The 26376-nt window shown below is 42.0% G+C and overlaps 1 protein-coding gene across 3 annotated transcripts in view; it reads right to left on the bottom strand.

Moving 5' to 3' along the window:
* The window catches only part of LAMP2 (lysosome associated membrane protein 2), a 30788-nt gene extending 4616 nt beyond the window's left edge, over positions 1–26172 (bottom strand). Inside the window, exons 1-9 of one of the 3 annotated variants that reach the window (XM_083159309.1) lie at positions 26003–26172; positions 21606–21724; positions 19613–19823; positions 17632–17787; positions 14180–14376; positions 13049–13174; positions 12054–12108; positions 9757–9924; positions 203–2968 (exon numbers count right to left, since the gene is read on the bottom strand). In XM_083159309.1, coding sequence (XP_083015435.1) covers positions 2829–2968; positions 9757–9924; positions 12054–12108; positions 13049–13174; positions 14180–14376; positions 17632–17787; positions 19613–19823; positions 21606–21724; positions 26003–26051 — 1221 coding nt within the window. In that variant the 5' untranslated portion in view covers positions 26052–26172 and the 3' untranslated portion in view covers positions 203–2828. Of the gene's footprint in view, positions 1–202; positions 2969–6108; positions 8058–9756; positions 9925–12053; positions 12109–13048; positions 13175–14179; positions 14377–17631; positions 17788–19612; positions 19824–21605; positions 21725–26002 lie in introns of those variants that run through there. The other 2 variants (XM_083159310.1, XM_083159308.1) reach the window with 2 other exon arrangements.
* Positions 26173–26376: the final 204 nt, after the last annotated feature.

Genomic DNA, 26376 nt, shown 5'->3' with positions numbered 1-26376 from the left:
AGTATTGATATATAGGAGGACACATCTGTGTGTTTCACTACTGAAGTGAGACAAATTTGCTACAGATTTTGATTAGGAGATAATAAAGCCCCATAAGAGGATTTGTGGCTGCTCATTTTAGGATTCCTTCATTAAAACAACTTTTTAAACATTACATTATAACAAGTATTGGCATACATGTGAAATTATTTGTAGTGCAGCGTTTTGAAAGCAGTGTTTATTCATATCCGTTGTGAATGATTGCATGGAGCAGAATATTTGCCAGCTTAGCCCCCTACATAGTCTTGGAATAGTACAGCCATCTGCCCAGTGAGCGATCGTTCCGCCAGGACCAAATCCCGATAGCCTGTGAAGATATTTTTGGACAGTGCCTGTGGGCTTGCAGTTAGTAAAGGCCAGCTTGCTAGTTACACATGCAGGTCATTAAATCACACAGATCTGAAATCACAACAGCTTGGTTCTAAGGTTTTAGTCTCCAACTTCTGAATTAAGATTCAACTGATCTTTATAATGAATGGATTCATAAAGAATGTAAGGCTATTGGCTATCTATGTATACCTCATATATTCCAAATAAAATGCATCTGTTGATAGGAACATAAATCTCTATACTACATGTTGAACATAAGTACATATACCTAGCCTAATAAGGGCCCAATTCAGACTTGATTGCAATAAAGAAAGAAATAATAAAATTACTTTTTTTTCTAGTGGACAAAACCACATGCACTGCAGGTGGGGCAGATGTAACATGTGCAGAGAGCGTTAGATTTGGGTAGGGTGTGTTCAAACTTAAAAACTAAATTGCAGCGTAAAAATAAAGCAGCCAGTACCTGCACAGAAACAAAATAACTCACCCAAACCTAACTCTCTCTGCACATGTTACATCTGCCCCACCTGCAGTGCAGTGACCAGTCCTTTTGAGAAAATCGTGCTCTGCAAACAAGTCTGAATTAGGCACCAACTCCCTCCAGGGAGGGCAGATTAATTCAGCACAAGGTCCCTTAGGAGTTTCATGTCATGTGCCACCACAAGAAACAGTGGTAAGAAGACAATGAATAGTGTTGCAAGCAAATATAAGCAATATATTCAAAACGTTAATATCTGGAAATGTATGCACCATTACAAAATGTAAGGTTTTTGCAGAACCATGGAGCCAACTCAGATTCTATTTGCACGGGTCTGAATTCGCACTGCGGCCTATTATTGACCAATTCCGCATACACATTGACTGCAATGCTCGTGCGTGAGGGCCCGGCTGCAAAAGGCTTCTGCAAATATTTCTATTTGAAAGCTGAATGAATTGTGATTGACAGGGAGTGGGTGGGTGGCGGTGGATCCCGGCAGTTACATGGGAGTGCCAACAAACTGGCGGGCGTGCTGAACAAAACGCTAGGAGTGTCAGGGAGAACGCAGGTGTGCTTAAGCCTGCTAGGGGAGGGAGTAGGATGCCAGCCACAAACCAGTTGTTCCGGTTTTCAAAGCAGCCACTTAAGGCCGGTTTCACACACTCCGGCTCCTGCCGGACGGTGAAATCCCGCAGGGCCAGGGAGCCGTGCCGCACACACAGTAGTTTATCATGGAGGGGATGGCCACAGCTCGGCAGCCGTCCCTTCCAGTGGCGGGATCCGGCTGCAGCCGATGCGGCCGGGCCGTGGCCGTCCCGTGTGAATAGGCACAATAGTGTCCATTCACAACTAATGTGTGCGGCACGGCTCCCTGGCCGTGCGGGATTTCACCGTCCAGCAGGAGCCAGAGTGTGTGAAACCGGCCTTAGTCCTGGGCTATGCAGTGGCTGTAAACCGCATGGACCAGAGAAGAATTTGATGGTGAGTAAAATGCAAATGGTTTTGACCATAATCGCTCGGATGCGAATGGTTTTGCATTCGCAAACCGAGAGAAACCATTTGTAAGGTGGGATCTCACATGTGCAGTTTAGAGCCAAACATGATCGTAGAGAGGCTGAACCCTGACCTGTGTGAACAGGTCCGAATTGGCTCCCATGTGCTTAGGGACTACCTCCAATCAGAGAAAAGAGTAGAGAACTTCTAGCTAGTATTTATCAAATATATTCTATAAAAAGGATAGGTAGAAGCGGATTGGCCGCTGTGGGGCAAGTCTCTATGCCTGGAGGGGGTGGGTCTTCCTGCATGCGTAGAAGCAGCCAATGCACCCTAACTGCCAAGACACTGCCTCATGTGAGGTGTGGGGGCTGGAGAAGGGGTGTTTCATTATTCTATTTATGTACGGGATACAAATGAATACAATTATCTCAAATTCGATAAAGTTTTTGGAAACTCAAACATATTTTTACTATAAGGCAACTAGTATTTGAAATGAAATGGTCCTTGAACAAAATGCCCTGAAGAATGTATATATAGTCACAGTAAGTATTGTCAACAGTGGTCATTTGCAAATAATGTATGAAAGATTAATGTTAGTTACGTGTGGTAATTAAAAATGGATTTTTGCCAACATAAAATCACGGTCAATGTTAACATGAAACAGAGGAAATATTCTGCTAATAAATGAAACTTAAAATACTGCAATTACATCAATTAAATCCTGTAATATACAGTAACACTGAAGGATTAGGTTGTTACCATATACTGTAATAAAGCAACATTCACATGCAAGATTTACATTGAAAGCTATGAAATACACTTAATAAAATGTAAAGTTGTCATGAGGAAGTAGTATTTTAGCTCATTGATAAAGATTGCAAATTGAATGGAAGATGTAATGCTTTATAACGGTCTGTAGAGTCAGTTCTGATATTGCTCATTGTAAATACTGTGTCAAATACTTTGAAATCCTCTCTCATAATCCTTAAAAATGTTCATATCCAACGGACCGCCGATTCCTGCGGCCAATGAAATAAGCCACAATCACTAGGATTACAAGGACTCCCAACGCAGCACCCACGACTATTGGTACAGTGAAATTCTGATCAGCAAAGCAATCTTCCGCTACATGGGGAGAAAACAAAACAAAAACAAGAGGGAAAAAAAAACAAAATAAAAAACCTCACATCACATGCACGTACAATAAAATTTCAGCTTAAAAAAAAAAAATCTCATAGATAAGTTTATATTATCCACACAGGTGAATTGCTCCAAGTAGCTTTACAGACATATCAGGATTCTGGAATAGACACTTATTGTGGCCACAAGGTCGACAGTGACAAAGTCAATAAGATAGGGCCCAGAATGAAACCCTAACCTCATTGTTGTTAGGCAGCATCTAGAACGGGTAGCCAACTCCAGTCCTCGAGAGCTACCAACAGTTAACATTTTCCAGGTCTCCTAACAGAATCATAAGTGAAGTAAAAAGCTCCACCATGGATCATTGATAATGTGTCAGTCAGTAATGAGTGTACCGGTGAGGTGATCTAGAAAACACGAACTGTTGGTAGCTCTCAAGGACTAGAGTTGGCTACCACTGTAGCACCTTGCTGCCTAGGCCTATGTACTAAAGAAAATGTGGGGTTTAAAAAAAAAAAAAAAGGAGAGGCTCTATAACTGCTATTATTTTCTCCCTAATGAGTCGGTGGTGCAGGACTCTAAATACATTACACATTGTATTGTTCCGCTAGGACAGTTGTTTCCCAACCCTGGTCCTCTAGTACCCCGAATAGCACACGTTTTCCAGGTCTCCACACAAAATCACAAGTAAATTAGCTCTACCCATGGATCTTTTAAAATGTGTCTGAATAATGAGTGCACCTGTGCACTGCCAGGTGACCTGGCAAACAGGAACTGGGAGTACTTGAGGAGCAGGGTTGTAAACCACTGCACAAGGCATAGGGGCACGGGCCCACCACCATCACTATTGGTGTGTTGCCCAGCTGTAGGAGTCACTGATTGGTGCATGCTTTCTCCAAGCTCTCCCTTTAATGTGAATGGCTGCAGAGCGCACAGCATCTAGTTACACAGCGGCAGCTGACTGAAAATCGGTGAGGAGAAAACGATTCTTTTTTTATTAAATCAGCAGACTACTATGGGGTTGGGTGATTTTTTTATTTTCTGGTAGACTTCAACAAATACATTGCAATGTACATTAGTAGCAAATGCTATAAGACAGCAAATAATGGGTAATTTATGGGTCATAAATTACCCAATAAAATTAAGCAAAGGGATCAATTCAATTACATGCTAAAAGGTGCAAGGAGCTGTTGGATGTTTAAATTTAACATCCTTCGAGGACTGATATCAGCCAGAATTCTCAGGAAAATTAAAAAAGCTGTTGTGGGAATTTCAGCCGCCGTAGGATTTGCACCCGCAAATGTATTGCATTTAATTGGATCGACTCCTAAGTATACTCTCCCAGCCCTTTGTCGGGATTCTGATGATCAGGAAGCCAGTGTCTCTTCTGACTGCTGTATTCTGTATGTAGAGGTGTTGCACCAGGGCCATCACAGGTTGGCCGCTAACTCTAGCAATTTACAGCACTGCCTTCACGGGATACACAGTTGGTTGGTTGACCTAAAGATGGTCGACACCACTAGGTCAACATACTGCAAGATCAACATGTGTCTAGGTCAAACTGGGACAATGTCGACAGCGTTTTTAATTGGGTTTTTTTTAAGCCGATATGTGCCAACAGGCAGTATTTCATGCCATACCATCCACTAGGGCAGGGCTGGGCAACACCGGCCCTCCAGATGTTGATGAACTATACATCCCAGCATGCCTTGCATCAGTTTCAGCATGGCCACATAGCAAAACTAATGCAAAGCATCCTGGGATGTGTAGTTCATCAACATCTGGAGGGCCGGTGTTGCCCAGCCCTGCACTAGGGTATGGTGGGAGAATAAAATAGTGTGCCAAGCACAGCGAGACAATGTGCCATGCGAGGGGACGGGGCGCACTTAATCCTGTGTCCATGTCAACTGTGTTGACATTCGGGTCAAAAACCCCATACAGTATGTCGACCTAGTGGTGTCGACCATCTTTAGATCGACTATATAATCCATACCCGCCTGAGCATGCTCCAGGTGGCTGCACAGTCTGCAAGGTGCCGTTTCAGATACCTTGTTGAGCAGATGCAGCGGCGTTACAGACTCCCCCTGCAAGATGGCACAGCTCATACATTTCCAGCCCCAGTCAGTACGTCCCTTATGGTCACTAATCACTTTCTATATCAGGCATGTCCAACCTCCAGATGTGCTAAAACTACACATCCCAGCATGCATTGCCATCATTCTAGCATTCCCTAATAGCCAAATTGTGGCAAGGCATGCTGGGATGTGTAGTTTTAGCACATCTGGAGGGCCGCAGGTTGGACAAGCCTGTTCTATATAGTCCTGCTGTCTTCGTTGCACTTTTTCATGTACTGGACAGGTAACTAATCGCTTAAAAGTTGCACGACCCTGTCACAAGCCACAGAGTTCAGGCTAATAGATTACATGAACCTAATGCAGCCCACACACGCACCGATTTTAGAACGCATTTTGTACTTAAGTACAAAACGCATTGTGCGTACAATTATCGGGGTGTATTCGTGCGGCGTGTGCGACGCTGTGCTATGCGCGTTCCCGGGGCCGATTTTAGATGTCCAAAAAAGTATGTGCAGCAGGTACTTTTTTGGACATTATCACATAGCATCGGGCTCAGCATTATACAGGCATACGAGCCGATGCTATACGATGGTTTGTTTTTTTGGGGGGAAATAATTACATACAAATTGTTATCAACAACTTTATTGCAGGTTTAAAACATGTGAACTCGAACAAAATAAAAGTCAGAAAAAGCCAGTGAAAAAGTGTGCTTAAATCGCACAGCATCGCATCGCAGACCGCAAAATAACCATCACATCGGGTCATGCTAAATTCTGGCAGAAAAATTGTAAAGAACCATTGTACAGCCAAAAACGCATAGCACTGAAATCGGTGCGTGTGTGGGCACCATAACACTCATGTGTTTCCACACTTAGCAATGATATCCTATTTTTATTTTTTCTCCTAAGAGGTGTGGAATGATACATTAAAATGATTGGACCACTGATCTACAGTATGACAGCCTATCCAATTTTTTAATACAAAATATTCTTTGCAGCACAAAAACCAAAAAAAAAAAAAAAAAGAGAAAATGTATACAGCTCCACAATGTATTTTTTCTAAATTTTTATTGTAGTTTGTTCAGAGGGGGTATTCATCATTATTTTAATGGATTTTATTAAAACAAATCTTGCACACACACACACACACACAAAAAAAATAATAATCTGTAAACAAAACAGAAAATCACAAAATAAATCACAGAATGAGAATAAGAGTGCTTTGGTTCTTTGCCCCAACCAAGGAGTGTCCAATGTAAAAGGTGTACAGCTTTTCTGAAATGTCAGTCAATGTGGAAGATAGTTCGGAAATGATTAGTCATTAAACGCATACTTGACACCTACAAATCCCAGTAATATCTGGAATGTCAATATTTAGCTGTATCACTGGGATAGGAAACCTTAATCATTGGCAGTTGCAATGCTCAGTAACACAGGATATGGGACCTGGCACTGCATGCTGGGAGAGTAGGCAATTCACACTAAGAATACTGGGATTTGAGTATTGTACAAAGCCAAACTTAAATCTTGTGGTAATGCTCCCAAACTTTTGCCCATTGCACACCTAACAGGACAGTCCCCAAATGGGATTTGCCCAGGTTCTCCTTCCTCACTTACAGTCACAACTTTAGGCACCTCTATTGTTACTTTAGGAAAATGGCCATGGTTCATCTGTAGTAGAGTAGACAGGTTAAGGGGATTTAAAATGACATTATTGTACAATAAATGTTTTCATACATATTTTTAAATGGAAATGAGGTGTCAAATATAAATATAGATATCGTAGATATAGTGTTGTAAATAAACATCTTTAAAGTAGAACAGCCCCATTATTAGACTTAATATTGCATCAATATTTTTATCACTGTTGCAGAATATGTTCTGGCTGACTGCTGATCTTTGCGTACAATATAGAATTGTACATGGTCTATAATTTAATAGAAAGCAGTTATATTACATTACTATATCCTTCACACAGGCAGTGAGGAAAGATACAATCTAAGAAAACATACTGTAGCAAGTGGTTACGTGACTCTCCTATACTTCCACACAGGATATGGCGGGACAAAGAATCTCGTACACAACCAACAATGGCTGCAGGGGATACGGTCGTATTGTCGACCCGTCTTAGGTAGACAGGCAACAAGGTCGACATGGGTTTTTTTCACTGTTTTTTTCACTGTTTTTTTTAGCAGACATGCAGAATTTCATGCCCTACCATCCACTAGGGCGTGGTGGAAGAATAAAATGGTGTGCCGAGAACAGCGAGGCACCATGCCAAGCATTACAAGCGATGCGAGGGGCTGTGGTTGACTGTGTCCATGTCGACATTCGGGTCAAAAACCAGTGGAAAAAACCCATGTCGACCTAGAACCCTGTCAACCTGAGTCGGGTCGACAATACGATCCACACCCTGCTGCAGACCACGTAAGGGGTAGAAGTAATAAAAACATGTTTTCAGTGGTGTCAATGCCCTTGAACTGAAGATGTACAAATCTACATTCCATCCAGGTGTTTACTATGAATGTCCAAACTTGTGGAATGATACAGGAGGAGTTGCACATCTAACATGGTGTTAGCCAAAGTATAAAAGGAAAAACCAGGTGGCCCCACCTATCTTGTACAATTTAGCAGCATTAGAAGTAACTCGGGCCAGTTGTAAATCAGCAACCTACGGCCGTCCAGCTTTTTAGAAAACATATGCAGGATTGAATTTGTAGTTCAGCAGCAGTAGGAGAACTACAGGTTACTCCAGTCTTGCTGAAAGGAGTCAATGGGAAATAGGTTTTATATTAATTTGCACAAAAACCATGGGGGTGAAAAAAGTGGGCAAGTGCACATCAGGCATTCTGTGGGGCAATTATAAGGTTTGATATCCGGCATAGCTCTTTCTTCTGCCAATTAAGTAAGCAATCACAACAATGAGAATTAAGCCTGCAAGTGCAGCACCAACTACGATTGGAATTAAAATGGAGTCGTCGTCGAGGGAACATTCAGAAGCTGTAGATGGAAAAAAATATATATAATGGGTGATAACAGAAAAAAATAAAATAAAAAGTTTAAAAACTAATCAAAAACAGATAGAAAAACACAGACAGACATTGACAGATGGTATGTGGGGTGCCTACTAGGAGATGATGATACACTCCTCATCTCAAGCTCTAAAACAAAAAACGCAATTGGTTCCAGACATCTAGTGTGCCATTCTGATAAACAGCCATACTGTTGACCTAATCGTGTCGAAATTATAATAATCATCCAGAAAAGAGCTACAGTAATAACATTCCATTCCTCAGAGTTCTAGAAGCTGAACTCGCAATGCAGTTGTCCCTTATTTAAATTGCCAAGCATATCGCCAGGGAATGGCTAACATGGAAAAATAAATGCATGGTACGAAACACCAAAATCTCTGGCTGTAGAATGGTCATTATAAAAGATGATCCAAAAACTGCACCAAAAACTCAATTGAAACTGCTAGGAACGCAAATAACACAACCGCCTTACATATATAATGTGCTTACTATGCCTAGTATTAAACTAGAGCAGTAGTTCTCAAACTCTGTCCTCAGGACCCCACACAGTTCATCTTTTCTAGGTCACCCGGCCGGTGCACAGGTGCACTCATTACGCACTGACGTGTTTTAAAAGATCCACAGGTGGAGCTAATTATTTCACTTGAGACCTGAAAAACATGCACTGTGTTGGGTGAGGACCGACTTTGAGAACCTGTGAACTAGAGTAAGCAGACAAGTACAGAAAGGAATTTCTAAGGTAGCCCTTTGATGCCGAGGTAATGTATTACTACAGTACACCTTGGAGCAACTCTCCAGTCTACCAATTACTGTATACAACTAGTTTTCATTAGAAACGTAAAATGGTACCACTGGGACAAGTGAGCCACTATGGTGTATGGTCATAAATACTAGCTCATTAAGTTACTGAACTACATTAAGAGACCGTGAAAACTTTGCAGTTTAATGTAAATAGGAGAATTGAATGTCACTAAGGAAAATGAGGATATTGAATAAAACATTGGCCAACAAAAACATTCAGACAGCCCAGCTTTAACATTCCAATATGTATAAGTTGAGGGATACAACATATCTGGGCTCCAAGAACTATGGTTTTAGATTTCTAAACAGCTTTGTAAAATACCAGGAGTTAAAGGGCCAGATGTACTAAGGCTTGAAAAGTGATAAAATGGAGTGATAAACCTCCAATGTGACATTTTTCAAACCCAGCCTTAGGATTGGCTGGTGGTTTATCACTTTTCAAGCTTAGTACATCCAGCCCAAAGCAATAAATATTTATGCACTGCAGTTTACTATGAGAAGCTGGATTGGAACCACCACAATTATCCAGAAATTGCTGCATATTTAGTCCAAAATTATTACCAATGCAGATTATATTGCACCAGGTGTAAAAACCTGAGGGCAGATAACGGATCGTTTGTGCATGCAGTCAGCTGCTAATTTTGCCAAGTATAACCCACTGGATTCTGTCACTCGTCCAAACCGCCCTGTCCAGTTTGGCTGTGTACGTGTGACTACATTAGATACAACAGGCGGTGCAAAAGAGCTGCACATCCCTACGAATAGCCAAATAACAGTACACTCGGGTTAACAGGAATTTGCAGAAACTAGCCACACTCCATAGAATAGCAGGATTAGAACACAGACTTACAGGTACATTCTCTTACCTGTATTGTACGTTCCATTCTTTACACTGAATGGCTGAACTCTTACGTCAAATGTATTCATGTACAGGTCATCAGACACAGTGATGAGCTGCTCCTTGCGACAGAGGTAAGAGTTTCCCAAAGACGCTTCCCACAAGCTTAGATTTTGTTTTGCTCTTTGAACGATGCCTGTAATAGAAGATATTTTAAATGACATGTGATCATGCACAATAGTAACGCATTCTCAAACATATGCGCAGGGTAAAGCCTTCGGACTAACTGGCAGACTGGTTTTGACTTAAATTATTGCCACTTTAAAATCTGTGGGCTGAATCTTTTAAACTCTGCCATTTCCAACCAATATTTAAAAATTACTCTAGTCGATCCACACCATGAAAGTTGCATAATTGTGTATTTGGAGGACTATGTTCCTGTATCTGTACCTGAAAGGGGACATTTAAAAGAAGTGCGGAACGCCATTTCCCTGCCATTCAAACACACGATGCACTCAGGCCTAGGAGAGGCCCAGTTCTGGTACACTCATTTGAGTAAAGTGAATGTAATTGTTGTTTATAGTTTTATCTAATACGCACCATGAGAGTTGTGTGACCTTTTGATGTTGAGGACAAAAATGAACTCCTGTGGAAACGTTTGAGGGACGACACAATCTTGCTACAGATTCCTTGGGACTTCGGAACAATTCCATAAAAGACTAAATATACATACTTTTCAGGACATGAATTTGTTAATGTGTAAGTGTGTATCCCAATTAGGCTCGCTGGTGCCACAGTTTATGGACATTGTATTCTATTGTTGTGATAGTGTGTGTTTTACCACAGGCTTTCAGCTGCACCTGTTTTGAAGTGCAGAAATCCTATACTACCATTTTTCTCCAATCGTCTAAAGTGCCACCCCCCAGGCCAAGGCTTGCTCAGCCCTTTCATAATCACTCAATTTGTGACTTTGCTAATCCGCAATCAACTTTTAATCAGGCCCTAAGTGTGGCTATATCCCACACTTATTACATTACTGGATTCATAGATATGCGTTTGCAGCTCTGCTGAAAACAAGAATCCACACATCTGTGGCAAGTTGGAGCCACAAGTTGCCATGCCACATTTACATGCCGTTACTATGGCAAATGGTCTGCCTCAAGTGGAGGGTTGAATTAATTGGACTGACCCCTAGCCTCTTCAGATTATTATACCATGACAGAACACGAGCCAATAGTTTTAACCAGTTTTCCTATATAGTTTTTTTTTTTTAAATGTACTCTTTATTTGCTTTCTGTTGTGTTCTGTTAAGTACAGCTCTTTAAATTATAGCATATTGTACCAACAACATGTTAAAGCTCATTCAATTTTTTTTCCTTTCTAAAATTACATTTTTATTAGGTTTATGCAACATAAAACAAAATAATATGGTACAGAAGGAAGGAACAAGAACTCATAGATATCACCTAAAAATTCCATAATTTCCCACATCCTCTGTATTACTATGCAGCCAAGTTTCATTTTACTCAAGTTATTTTACACTGACACTTGTGGAGTTGGGTCTGCTATGGGGAATGTATACACTAAAAAGCCTTTATGTTCCTTAGCTGTGCTCTGGTATGGAGTACATTTTTTTTTTGATACATGTATCCAAATTTGTTCACCTACTGCGCAAAAAATGTGTAGCCATGGGCTTCTGTATCTGCCCAAGTCTGTTTATTTACAAACAATAAATTGTGACTTTTTTTAAGCCTCATCCCCTTCACGTTATTCAAAATAAAGGATGTGATGTTTATTAGAGCAAACAGAGATTCCGGTACTTATGTATTATCTGGGCTCCCATGTTAAATGCACCCCATTTTTTCATATCTCTACTATCCAACTACGCATGGAGTTGATTTTATATAGTGTGGCGAGCGCAGCGAGCCACCGTGCCCGAAGCGCAGTGAGCGCAGCGAGCCCCGCGAGGGGACGCGGTCTCGTAAGAAAAACGGGAGCCCAGATATTACATAAGTACCGAGATTCCAATATACCCTTTGCAGAGCAATTTATCTCTTATTATAATGTGCCATCGCTTGTTTCTCGTTTTCGAACCATCATGTCTGACAGTGTCCCTTTCACCATGCCTGTAAACATTATATAGCACTTACTGAGATTAAACAGACTGGCGAGAAAAGTTAGTAACTGGTTTACTGAAGTCTGCGGTTTGACTTTTGCAAGTGAAAAAATATGGAAATTTCACTGAGGTATTCTCTTATTTTTGTACTCTTAAAAATGGACTAAATATATTTTGGAATAAAATCTGAAAGGAATGTAGTTACTTACCGGAGACATTCGTTAGGGTCACATTAACTTCTTGAAGGTAAAAATTATTTTTTCTCTATATTTAGAAGGAAAAAATGACATTATTCAATACCGTTACAGATTTCAGTGACAGCACACATTTTTACTCATTTAATAAAACACATAACAAAGTTATTTGCCAAAGTATAACCAAGGTAAAAGTGTACAATAATTAGCCATAACTACATAATTCAGATGGCGTGGTCTATCTTTCCATCGGGTATCTCGCAGGTTGCTTGTGTCCTGATAACCCATATTTGACCCTATTACCATTTGCAGATATAATGAAGCGAAGCCAAGAAGTTTTATTGTTGGCTTCCTTCTGCCTTGACAATGACATGCAAAAAAAAAAGTCAACTTCTGTACATTTTATCATTGGTTGAAACACAATCTGTGTTTATTGGCTGTACACATGTTACAGTAATCTCTAGTGCAGGGGTGGTCAAACCTGCAGGGGTGGTCAAACCGATCCTCAAGATCTACCAATGATCCATGTTTTCCAGCTCACCTAGATGATGCACAGCTGTAGTCATTACTAACTGTCACATTATCAAACATGCTGCATTTATTCCTGCTATAGAGGGCAGGTTCGGCCACCCCTATGCTAGTAAATGGCATCTGCACAGCTGTGGGAGTAGTTTTTGTGGTGTGACCATGGTGAGTCAATTAAAACAGTTTTATAACTTTAGGCAAGGCTGGAGTTTGGTCAACATACATTGAAGGATAAAGACGATGACCAGGTCAGGAAATCTATAAAGATTTACAATTACTGTACAAAGACTGTATATGTTCTGGTGCTATACTGTGTTTCGTTGTTTATGGTATACTCATGCTACATTTCACTAAAGTTTGTTACAGCCTTCTCCTATAATAAAAGTTTTTAAAGGAGTCATATTTAAGAGTTATCTTGATAGTAGCAAAGTGGAATGTGCATTATTTAACCAGGAAAGCAAAAATCAAGCAGAATAAATACTTACAATGGAGAAATAAAATTCAATGTACGTTTGGTTGTTCGCATTGAGCCGAAGAATGGCGGTGTCATTACCACAGCTTCCGGAACTATCAGTGCTGTTGGGGTTAATGTCGATCAGAGTAGATATATTCTAGAGTGAAAGAAATATAATATACATCTGAGAAAGGGAAATTGGTGCATGAGAGGTTACAGGTTAAATACTTTGAGCTTGTTCTCCCTCTAACTTTGCTTTTCATATTGCACAAACTACATAACAGTACTCAATCTAATCTTGCTTTTTCTTGTTACCCACTGAAAAATCTAAATAAATTAATCATATCTATCTATCTATATACACTAAAGCAAGCATGTCCAAACATGGCCCTCCAGCTGTTGTGAAACTACAAGTCCCATCATGCCTTGCCAGTTTTGCAATTAGGGAATGCTAAAACTTTAACAAGGCATGCTGGGATGTGTAGTTTCACAACAGCTGGAGGGCCATAGTTTGGACATGCCTGTACTAGAGCACTGTGCTAATTAACTGCAACCATAGTATTAGCTATTTATGTTTTCCCCAGGAATGAAGACTGTATTGGTTGGTGGAGCTGGTTACAGGAAGTTATGTCACCCTACAGCAGTGATGGCTAACCTTGACACGCCAGCTGTTGTTGAACTACACATCCCAGCATGCTCTGCTACAGTTTTGCTATTTGGCCATGCTAAAAATGATGTAGGGCATACTGGGATGTGTAGTTCAACAACAGCTCAATGTTAGCCATCAATGCCTTACAGTAATTTATATTTTAAAGCCAGAATTCTGTCCTGCTTTCTCATTTCAAGTAAAAAATAAAATAAATTATGCAATATGGATTTTATGCAAGATGGGTAAAATACTTATGTACATGTGATTTCTTAGTTTTTCTTTTTAATAAATTTGCAAAAATCTCTTATGGGGTATTGGATGCAGAATTTTGAGAGAATTTTTTTTTTTTATTCCATTTTGGAATAAGGCTATAACATACAGTAACAAAATGTTGAAAACGTAAAGTGCTGCAAATACTATCTGGATGCACTGTAGTTATATTTTCCTATAAGACAGAAGAAAAAAAAAAAAAAAAACACACAACAACTTTTCAACCACCAGACATATTCTTACCTTTGTTCCAACTTGTAGGGATACATTGAGCTGTATACCTAAAGAGGCCAACAGACAAGTTTCTGTACCGTTTGAGACTGAATAGTTGCCAGTTGCTGGCTTGTCCACAGGTTTAGAGGTAGGTGTTGGGGCTGCTGAAGTGGTGTTGGGTGTAGTTGGAGTTTGGGTAGTAGGAGTATCAGCACTGCAATGCACCTCTGAAACAAACAGCAACCGGATATTTTGTTACACGCATATATAAAATACTGGAGGATAAAGTAATACAGGGAATGGTACTTTTTTACTAGCACGGCGCCCATCGCATCGTATACCATAAGACTAAATATTGTATACAATGGGGTGCGATATTGTACAATAAAATATTGTATCGCATCGTATGCCATACAATGCGATGGTATACAGTTTTTTATTGTACAACCACCCTGATGGGTCCTTACAATGTTAAATGCCCCCCCCCCCATTGTCAACGCCACCCCCAGGATCAACGCCAACCCGAAGCGTGGAGAGCGCAGCGGTACGCATCCTCTGACCTTTTCATACCCCCACTGTCCATGTCGGCATGGAGTTGATTTAACATAGTAAATACATGTAAAGTAATACGCGTCCCCTCGCGGGGCTCTGTGGCTCGCCACATTATCTAAAATCAACTCCACGCCGACGTGGATAGTGGGGGTATGAAAAGGTCAGAGGACGCGTACCACTGCGCTCGCCACACTTTGGGTTGGCGTTGATACTGGGGGTGGCATTTAACATTGTAAGGACCCATCAGGGTGGTTGTACAATAAAAAAATCGTATACCATCGCATTGCATGCATCTATATGGCATGTGATCGCATAAGATGAAAATATTGGGTGCCGTGCTAGGAAACAAGTACCCAGGGAATTTATTTCAGCTTGACAAAATAAAGTTATAATAAAGATACAGATGTGTCTTCAAACTCTGTGGCTTTAGCCATGCCAAATAATCCTCTAGCCATGTCAGGCCCTGGGCATCTTGGTTGCACAGAACATCACAACTACATTGCTGGCTTGCACTGACCAATTTAATGTGTGACATTTATACATCAGTAGGCAAAGGAGTCTGAGTCTGCAAACAAAGTGCTGTGATGCAGCTGCTGCAGCCATTTTCTCATGCCCGGTTATGTCTTTTCACCTACAATCATGTACATGTTTAAGCGAATTCCTGGAAGGTTTATGTAGTAGCCCAGCATCTCCAGTACATTTTTTGTGGTGTTTCTGAGTCTGTGATGCGAATAGTAGGCAACATTTAATAGAGACTATTTGCTAAGCCTTGAGTAGAGACTCAGTCAAGTTGTATGGTGTATAGACATTAGGGAGGTGGTTATTCTGGTTCACTGCTTCTGGCAAATTCCTTCTTAGATGGACAAAACCATGTGCACTGCAGGGGGCAGATGTAACATGTGCAGAGAGTTAGATTTCGGTGGGGTTTTACTTCAAAATGAGATCAATATTGCAGTGTAAAAATAAAGCAGTCCGTATTTTCCCTGCACAGAAACAAATGTATATTTCTTGAAACCCAGATGAGCGCCGCCAATACATTAGATCAGTGACCGTAATCTCCTACTAATCTTTGTATCGTTAGCTATGACAAACAATCCTATTATAATTTCGAGTGCATGTTTAAACCCCCTTTTCATCAAGAGACTTAATTTCTTGTTAGCCATTGCCACTGCTCACTTTTCTGACTTAAGTGCTCTTAGTCCAGGCATGGCCAAACTATGGCCCTCCAACTGTTGTGAAACTACAAGTCCCATCATGCCTTGCCACAGTTTTGCCATTAGGAAATGCTAAAACTATGGCAAGGCATGCTGGGATGTTTCACAACAGCTATAGGGCCACATTTTGGCCATGCTGGTTTTAGGCGCTCTATTTCATAGAGCTTATTTCCTAGTTTTTCACCTGGAGGGAGGGAGGGGGGGGGGGGGTAGTTTCAGGTTCACCCACAAAGCACATTTGGTTTCCTAATGGACAAGACCATATATGCTGCAGGTGGGGCATGTAACATGTGCAGAGAGCGTTAGATTTGGGAGAGTTTTGTTTCTGTGCAGAGTAAATACTGGCTGCTTTAGTTTTACACTGCAATATTAGATTATCAATTTGAAGTACAAACCCCACCCAAATCTAAAACTCTGCAAATGTTACATCTGCCCCACCTGCATTCCACATGTTTTGTCCATTAGCAAACCAAACATGTCGTATATTGAGTGAACCTGAATCAGGCGGGAGTGGAAATCAGATGCCAGATTTCTCTTTAATGTTCAACTAATTTTTTACTTTTACACAAAAGCATCCCACAGATCTGACTGGGCGATGCTTCAGAGGCGGCCTTGTTTGCGGCCGATAAACCAAATACAAAGTACTTCACCATCGGAAATTATGAATCCTGAGAGCTCGCCAGCTTAGTAAATAAACTGCAAAAATCGATCCAATCCCGTATGTACTGTAACCAGCAGAGTTGCTGATCATCCAAAATGGATAATCTTAGTAAATTTCCCTCCCAGGCTCCAGTGTCCCCTAGTGGCTGAGGGAGAAAACATAATTTTGGTACTTAGCGATAAATTCATTTAACCAATTTCATAGGGGACAGTGGACACCCGCCTGCGCTGCATTACCTGCTCTTGTTGTTTTGTTTGTTCATTGTGTGCTTGTACATTATCTTAATTGGTGCAGATTCTGGGCATAGAGGGAGGAGGAGTCTGTTTATTTAAATACAATTAAATTGGTAGGCTCCACTGATCCACCAGTGTCTAAGGTCCATACACACTGGTGACTATGGACAGCGATGATCACTATCATCGATGCAGGGAAAGCCACTCAGTGCATACACAGTGAGCGGCTTTCCCCATGCCGATGGAGGGGGCGGGGGGGGGGGGATGTGTGATGGCATTGCATAGCGCAGCGCTATGCAAAGCCATCCTGAAAGCCACTCATCTGCTGGTATAACCGGCAGATGAACGGCTTTCCCGGCGATGAGCTGAAAGCTGCTCAAATCTACTGTTTTGAGCGACTTTCAGCTCAAAGTCGCCCAGTGTGTATGGGCCTTTAAGCTCCAAAGTCCTCTATGGATTTATTATGGGTTTTTTTTTTTTTTTTTTTTTTTTAAAGTACAATCCTGTTTTTCGACACTCCATTTTTCACCAGGGGCTCAGAACCAAACATGCAGCATGTACTGTGCCCTTCTATACATCTTACAGTCTGCACATAAGCCAATGCCACATCTATGGTATAGAGCCATTGATTTACATATCTAAGACAGATAGCCTTGTCTCTAGATATTATGTGAACTTGGTCTTGGGAAAGTTCTGCTGAGGAATGAAACAGGATTTTAAGAAAATGCTATGCAGGTAATACAAAACAGACTTTGAAAGAAGCCTGGTGAGCGAAACTGCTTTAATATATTCTAGAAAGGTATTTAGGCTTAAATTACTTACCTGGGCTTTGTATAACATGCTCAGCATATGCTAGCAGTGTTACATTCCAGAAGATCTGTGTGACATTTTCTGCACCCACAACTTCGCGATGTAAACATTTGAAGGTTGAATTCAATGGTATTGGGTTAGAATATGAAATTGTTGAATTTAAAATCCCTAGGAAACAAAGGGAAAAAAAATGATAAGTAGGAAGAAGTGCAGCACAGAACTGATCTGTGTATCCAAATAAGAGTCGTACAAAGCTGGACGAAAAAGGAAAATCATTTTGCTACACATCTCAGAATCAGCTTTATTGGCCAGGTATACTTGCGTATACTAGGTATTTGATTTGGATTAGGTACAGTTCAACAGTGAAGGTACAAATATAGATAAACACATACGGCATAGACTAGTTGTGCCTTGGGGGATAAGAGACACAATGGACATATATTCACTGAGCTGCACAGCTCCTAGGCATCCATCAGCCGTGCCAATGGTCACCGCAACAGCCAGGTAAGTAACAATACAGGCAGAGACACTATACTTATTCAAAGGAGGTTGGGGATATTAAAGATACCTTTAGGAGTGGATCACGGCGAGTTGCTCTGTGAGTATGGTAGGCATATTATGCGGATAAAGCAATTGAGTAATTACCATCTGACTTACTACCGATCTCCTCCTTCCCCTGTGAGTGGGGTATGCACCATACCTGTCCACAATGAAGTGGATGAAGCCAGTAACATAAGGTTACTGAGGGAAAGAGAAATCAGAGTGATTCAGGATGCGCAGGGTCATCCAATAACATCTATTGTATTGCAGAGGTTAAGAGATTTAAATAGCGCTGAAAATGGCGTTATGGTTAACATTCCTGCCTCACAGCGCTGAGGTCATGGGTTCAATTCCCACCATGGCCGTAACTGTGCAGAGTTTGTATAATCTCCCAGTACTTGCGTGGGTTTACTCCGGTTTCCTCCCACAATCCAAAAATATACAGGTAGGTTAATTGGCTCCCATCAGCTTCTGATCTGGTTTATGCAGGAAATTTAAAAGGGCAATGATGTTACTAGCTGTAATTTATTGGTATGATCACTGCCATATACATGATCAGAAACATAGAAACCCCATGTGTCAACATGTCGATGTTCTGAATGGACTGGAGGGTTAGGGCTAGATTGCAGCAGGGGAGGGTTAGACTCATGGTTCCAAAACTCTGTCCTCAAGAGACCGCAACAGTCCACATTTTCAATTTTAAATGCAGGTGACTTAATATCTCAGTTTACGGTACCTTGAGCAGAAACCCAGGTTAGGCGGAAATCTTTGGGAAAGCCAAGTTAGGCACTAGGGGGAAAGGTAGAAAAGCTCCCAACCAATAGTGCCACAGGATCAGCCGGACCTCACCGCCAGCTGAGAATTGGACCCAGAAGAGACTGGAGCCACTAGACCAGGTTAATCACCAGGAACATTACGTCAACATTCTAATCATAATGACATTTCACAAGAAAAGCTGCCTGAAGACATGATGTCCATATCAATATTCTCAAATCAACAATACATACCAGAGCCTATCAGGACTGGCTACATGAAGTTCTCATTGCATATTTCTGAAGGTATACAGGGGTAGATTTATTTATTAGGTAGGTTCGCTTCACCACTTTATCGTGGTGAAGCTCCCCTGCATTTCGCCCAAATGTATCAACAGAGTGGCCTTTGTTATGGGAGTGCGTTATCCCCTGCTGCCGGGGATACGCTGCCTCCCATAACGTCTCCTGCACTCCCATCCAGCTGTGTAATCTGCGCATGCGCTGGATACCTTTTCTCGTTAAACGTAACCAGCGCATGCGCAGTTATCACAGCAGAGTGATGTTCTGAAAGTCCTCTACAGCACATTGCAGAGTGGCCATTAAGACCATTAGAGACAGGACCTGATCAAATGGTTGTAGACATACAAACAGTCGCAATAAGGGTGTAAAAACAAACAACCAACAAAAAAACACAATCATACCTTTTCTTTGAGCGTCAGGAAACAACTTGGTGTCATTAGTGTTGTATGTGAAAGTGATGACGTTACCACTGTACGTGGTATTATTTTTGGTAAAGCTTAGACTCCATGTATAGTTTCCAAAATTGACTTTGAGCAAAGGATCTACTCCGCTGCCCCCACACGTGCTTCCATCAGTGGTTACTGTACCATTTGCTGGAAGAGTTACATTTTCCTGAGACAACAAAGAAAGCATAAATACAAAAAAAAGGCATCAAACATATGCAGACTAATAGTGGGTCCACACGGTGCAACTTTGTTTGTGATTCGATTGGGAACGAAGGGTATGCAAAATGCATTGGATTTGACTATATGGTACAAATCTGTACTATATAGTCTTGCCTGACAGGACTATTTTTCTATTTGATTTACACTACACAAGAATGCGCATTGGGGTTGAATCTGCATCGAATGTAGAAAAAAAAACCATTCTATTTAATTTTGCTTCTATAAACAAAATCGAATAGACCAATAGTGCATATCTCACCGTGTGTACCCTCTAGAAAAATGCTATTTATTTTTCTGATTTTACATTGTAAGCAAATTGTTTGCAATGTTACACCGTCACCAAACAGCATATGCCAGCTCATCTTACTCACTTCCCAGATCCTTTACTAACATATTCATCACAATACAGTCTCCCCCACAACCCTGGCCCTCTATTCTGACTCTATTTCTACAGAAATATTCTCACTTCTGAGAGTCCCAACATCTTGCAGATATTTTCCACTTCATATTAGTTTTTTCACCTAAATCTCTGCTGTCACTCTACACAATGCTAGTAGAAGCCTCATCTCTTCCCTGTACTCTTACCCTTGCTGTATTTTACCTTTAAAAACTTTCTCCCTCCCCCTCAGTATAGACTTTACCACCCACGATATCATCAAAAATGAGGTGACCCTTTCATTCCATCAGGTCTCACTTCCCTCTCACCAGTACTGCATACCTGGTCCTGTAGATCTGATCGCAAAGCTGCTTTTTTGGCAAATGAACAAGACTATGTAACACTGCAGCTGGGGCAGATGTAACATGTGCAGAGAGTTAGTTTTGGGTGGGGTGTCTTCAAACTGAAGCCTAAATTGCAGTAAAGCAGCCAATATTTACTTAGCACAGAAACAAACTATCTGACCCAAATGTAACTCTGCACGTTACCCCCTTACAGTATAACATGGTTCTGAAAATGTGCTACAAAAGCAGCTTAGCAATCAGGTCTGAATAACCCCCTCTATCTCCAGGAATGGGGTCCAGACCCTCCTCTCTTACCTGATGTCTGCTCCCAAACTGCCCATCTCCTCTGGCATCTTAGGTATACGCTAGGCCAGTGGTAGCCAACCCTAGCCCTCGAGAGCTACCAACAGGTCACATTTTCCAGACAACCTAGCTGCTACACAGCTGCACTCATTACTCACTGACACATTTTAAAAGATACACAGATGGAGTTAATTAGCTCACGTAATTCTGTGAGGAGACCTGCAAAACATGCACTGTTGGTAGCTCTCGAGGACTAGGGTTGGCTACCCCAGCGCTAGGCAATATATTGCCTGCTCTCCTGGATCTAGCAACCTTACAGGTACATCATGTCGTGTGCACCAATTATGTGCATGCCCCAACGGATCGCTAGCAACATCCTCCACTGGCCCTGCATAAAGTGTGGGGGGTGCCGTGTCATGACCACCCCCTAACTGTACAAACTCATACGACCCTAGAGGAGTCTCACTCACCATTAGGTGTAAAAAGACTTTGAGAACTGTTACAGGAGAAACAGTGGGGCTCAGAAAAAAAACTACTTGCCGTGACACCCAAAGCTTAATAGAAACTGCTTTAGTCCCTCATCGTCAAGACTTGTTCCATTGACCTTGGTGTGAGTAACACAAAACAGCGGCGCTCTTGTTTTCCCATACAAATTGCTAGTGGCAGTGTGCCATACAATTTCACACACATAGAGTAACAGACTCACGTTTGTGCGGTTGCTGGTTTCATACTGTACTATGAAGTTCACCATCATGTTGGCATATATACAGGTGTTATTGGAACCATCTTGTATTTTCACTTCAAAAGCATTTGATTGCAGAAGCCCTGGAGGAGAAAGACTGGGTCAGTCACACATGATCACTAGATTGTACATATAAATGTTCTGGGAATTACCTCAAGGGTGCAAAGTCCTTCAGTGTTATTAAAAGAGGCTATATAGATAGATATATATCACATGACACGAGAAGCCCACACACACACGCACACACCTGTATAACATATTAAACCAGGGTGCTAAGTACAAAATGGTGTATGAAGGCAGCTTGAAAAAATAGTTAAAAAAAAAAAAAAAAAAAGAAGAAGGAGGGGGGGGGGGGGAATTGGAAGAGAAGAAGGGAACAACACACCACCTTGAACATTAACCATGTATTAAATTAAAGTAGCCGCTATAAGTCATATAGCAGTAATGAAAAATTACCATATCTAGTGGCAGCCTAATAACAATTTAATGGGCCGACAACCAAATCGGGAAAGTCTACCATGAGTGAGAAAATACATTGTGAAGCCCTGACCCTACATCAGCCTAAAATCTCTAGCAAATAACACATTACCAGACATATAGCCAGGTACAAAGCATCCCTTCACCCTGCCACACAATCCAAGTATAATCCTTTATCATCTATATACAGGTCTAGTGTCTGTGAGTCTCGGAAACACTGCCATCTTCTGGCAGACAAACGACATCGCTTTCTCACACATGCACAAACACAGAAGGTAGCAGACTAGGTTTCGAAGCTTTTGCGTCTAGCACACACATCTAGTTATCACTATTGGCAGAGAAGTTCTGGTCTGGAAGCTGCATTAGGTTACCGGACTACATTAAATTGAAATCTGATAGTCACCCACCCCCTGGACAGAGGTATGCCCTTTTGTCAACCTTGTGTTTTAAATTAGCCCTTTGTAACTTGAATATGCAGATAACAGGGTAGTAAAACAAAATCTTCAAGACTTCCAGTTTTCTACAGTAGTTTCATTACATGGGTAATAACTGGCGCAATGATTTTACCAAAAACACTTTTCTGGGCAATTGTTATGGAAATATTTTCAGTATGTACAGAATAAACCCCGTATCTATCACTTAAACATCCAACCCATGCCAACTGTGTGAACTCTGTGGTACAGTATGAAATGCTACACACTGTACAAACCCGGCAATTACGCTAAATGACAAAAAAAAAAAAAGTGGGTCCCAGTGACGCCTCACCTTAGTAAACCGGGGTTTTACTCCACTGTTTTCGGTTCAATTACATGCTATCAGTGACCACTTGTAAAATGGTCCATACATGTCTGCACCACCCTAACACTGTCTCCCCATCCCTACTGACAAACAAAATGTGACAGCATCCTTTCATGATGTCATTGCAGTTTGATCTATGCGCATGCATGCTGCAGCAGCTGTGCATGCACAGAAGTGTGAAAATCAGCCAATACCAATTTTCGCACTAATGTGGGGCTTCTCGAATTAGCCCCACAATACACAACTGAGGCTGTCAGTTGGAAGGAAAAATAAATAAATGCAGAAGAGACGTCTGGAAAGCAATGTAAGTCGACAGTCTCTTACATATTACAAGTAGAAGAATAAACCTATGATAATAATGCAATAAGAACTAACTCTCCATGTGTATAGAGCATAGGGTCTCTGACCAAGCTCATGTTACATCCACCAGCCAAATGTCTACCTACTTGTGTTCTGTCTTGGTCCTTTAGTAAGAATGCCATACCATGCACACCGTGGCTCTAGCCTGGCTGCGATACAAGGACGATAGGATGCGGCATCCCACCAGATTAGTAAGAATGCCATATCCAGTGGCTCTAGCCTGGCTGTGATACAAGGATGATAGGACGCAACATCCCACCAGAACGCGTCTCTTGGAAGATCAGATTTCACCATCAATTATTGGCTGTGAGAACTGATGTCATTAAGTGTGAAACAGAACTACTTCCAGAATCTTCTGTACACCTGATGCAAAGTCGAATCTGTGCGCATGCGACTGAAATTATGCAAATTAAAGTAACTCCTGGATTTCTATTAGGATGCCCAACAGCAACTTAACAGATCCGAGCAGAGAATCACTTTGACAATGATCACGCTTGCATTTCTGGAGGGTCTCCACATTGCTTCCCCCAAACGGTGTCAGATTGTCACTTTGTGAATAAATCCTCACTGCATGTGGCTTCGCTAAAGTCCAGACATGTACAGTTGGCAAATAATCAACTCCATAAATATCAGTCTTGTGTACAACTCTAATTCAGACCCCTTGTTCTTTAGAAGGGATGCGGTTAACTTGCCAGATCTGTCTGGATTCCGGCAGTCAGAATACCAATGCCGGAATCCAGACATTGATGGGGGTGCTGAGGACAAACTCCCAACTGTTAACACCTCGATCATAAAGTATAGGGGGCCAGGTTTAGGCCCTAGCAGGGGGCTTCGGGTTAGGCGGTGGGGGGGATGTTAGGGTCATGCTCCAGGTCGGGAGTGTTAGGCTGGTTTCACACACTCCGGCTCCTGCCGGACAGCGAAAACCCACACGGCCAGGGAGCCGTGCCGCACTCAGCAGATTACAATGGTGGGGATGGCCACAGCCCGGCAGCCGTCCCTTCCAGTGATGGGATCCGGCTGCAGCCGTGCGGCCGGGCCGTGGCCGTCCCGTGTGAATGGACACAATAGTGTCCATTCGCAACTAATGCGTGCGGCACGGCTCCCTGTCCGTGCGCGATTTCACCGTCCGGCAGCAGCCGGAGTGTGTGAAACCAGCCTTTAGCTGCCGGGGATGACAGGGATTAGGCTGCAGGAAGAAGTCAGGTTTCCCTCCGTTGGGATGCCATTGTCAGTATTCTAACCTCTGGTATCCTGTCCACCAGTCATCTGCATGTAATCCCTTTAGAAGACCTGTACACCTAACAGCACGGGATGTCTTCCATACATACTGTATACAAACAGAATCTGCAGAAGTTCCCATATCTTCAGCTATGTCCCTGTATAATTGCTGTAAAGCAGAGTGCAGCTATTACTCATTGCAATTTGCCAAGTCCAGCTGTGAGAGGGTGAGAAGATGGCTGCTGTGTCCTTCACCTGAATTACTCACAGGAATACTACTGTATATGTAGTAGAACATATCCCTCACAATTAACCCTTTACTGAAGATAAAGTTCCCTTCCAAAAAGCTCCCAAGACTTTAAAAAATATAATTTGCATGTCATTAGCAACTCCAGAAGCATAACCAAAAAATTTTTGGGCCCAAATGCTAGTTTTTTTTTTTTAAAGGGCCCTGAGTATGGTCACCACCCATGGGGTAAATATATATAAATAAAGCATACACATGGGGAAACTAATAGCCCCTTCACACTGCACCTTAAACCCCTTGTTATTACCAGGACAAGGTGTGAAAGCACCAAACCTTATCATACCTCCCAACATGACCCTTGCCAGGAGGGACACAATGCTCTGTTCCTCGACTTCCTTCTGAATGTAGTATTGCCATCATCTGTTTTGATCAGGTTAAGTGATAAGAAAGGGGTTTCACCACAGGTGATGGTAATCATGCATTCAGAGGGAAGTCCAGGAACAGGACGTCCCTCCTGGAGAGGGTCATGTTGGAAGGTATGCCTTATAACCCAGCAAGTCGACCATGGTTATTAGAAGGGTTAAACTAGGGTCACCCTGTATATAATGGGCTCAGAGATACCAGGTCCAACACAGCAATTGCGATGTGAGGAGTGGTGCATGAAAACATATCCTAATCTCTACAAGGGCCAAGTGTGAGTGCACTTACTCAGTGCTGTGTCATCAGACAAAATAGGATACTACACAACCAAAAAAAGTGCCAACATACTTCCTCATCACTCACAGGCACCACAAGTCAGAGTTGTGCAATCTGTAACATAGGTACACAGTATACAGCGCTGTAAGGGGAAAACAACCTTAGATGAGATTGCATTGACTGGCTACCAGTACAGTTAAACGATTTTATGGTCCCTGATCTAAGGTGGTGACACATCAGCATCAAGGTTATATATTACTACAAGTGTGCAAAGACCAAAGCAACGGATTTGTATTGGTCTCATAATAGACAGACTGACTCGTTCTCTGCAGTGAGTGAGTGCGTGAGTGAGTGCACTTGCAGTAGGGAAGCTATACGCAAACCTGCCCCCATCCTCCCCAAGCTTTAAGCCCGGCCAACAGCATGAGATCATGTACTCCTAGCATGCAGCAGGAGTATGTCCCTTCCCAATATAGCGGGTCTGCGCTGCCGGGGCCCGGCCTAACCCCTCTTCATTATCAGGCCTACAGTCCCCATCCCTTTCACGTCCAATCCTACTTACCCAGGCCGAGCAGGCACAGCGTCACACGGTACAGAGAGCGATACATCATCGACTTGACTTGACTGGACACAACAGCAACTAGAGCAGCACCGAGCACCTCAGAGACCCCGCTGACGCTGTCACACTGCCTCACACACACCGCAATACACAGCACGGTCACATGACAGCGCCCGGCCGCGCCCACCGCTATGCCATCACCTTTGCTCTTATGTTTCACTACAGCAATAACCGTACTAACTGACGCGGTAGGGACAGATTTTGTTTTACAAATATTTTTTCAGAACCTTATGTTTTATACAAAGTTACCCATAATAATCTCAAAATAAAATCATCTAAAAGCTACCGATCAGGTTGGTAGTTTAGTTTAGGGTGGA

This window comes from Crinia signifera, chromosome 9, assembly GCF_055691185.1.
Source record: "Crinia signifera chromosome 9, ASM5569118v1, whole genome shotgun sequence".
In the NCBI taxonomy this organism is placed as follows: domain Eukaryota; kingdom Metazoa; phylum Chordata; class Amphibia; order Anura; family Myobatrachidae; genus Crinia; species Crinia signifera.
The sequence above is the reverse complement of the archived record's forward strand: the minus strand, read 5'-3'. Positions and strand labels throughout refer to the sequence as shown.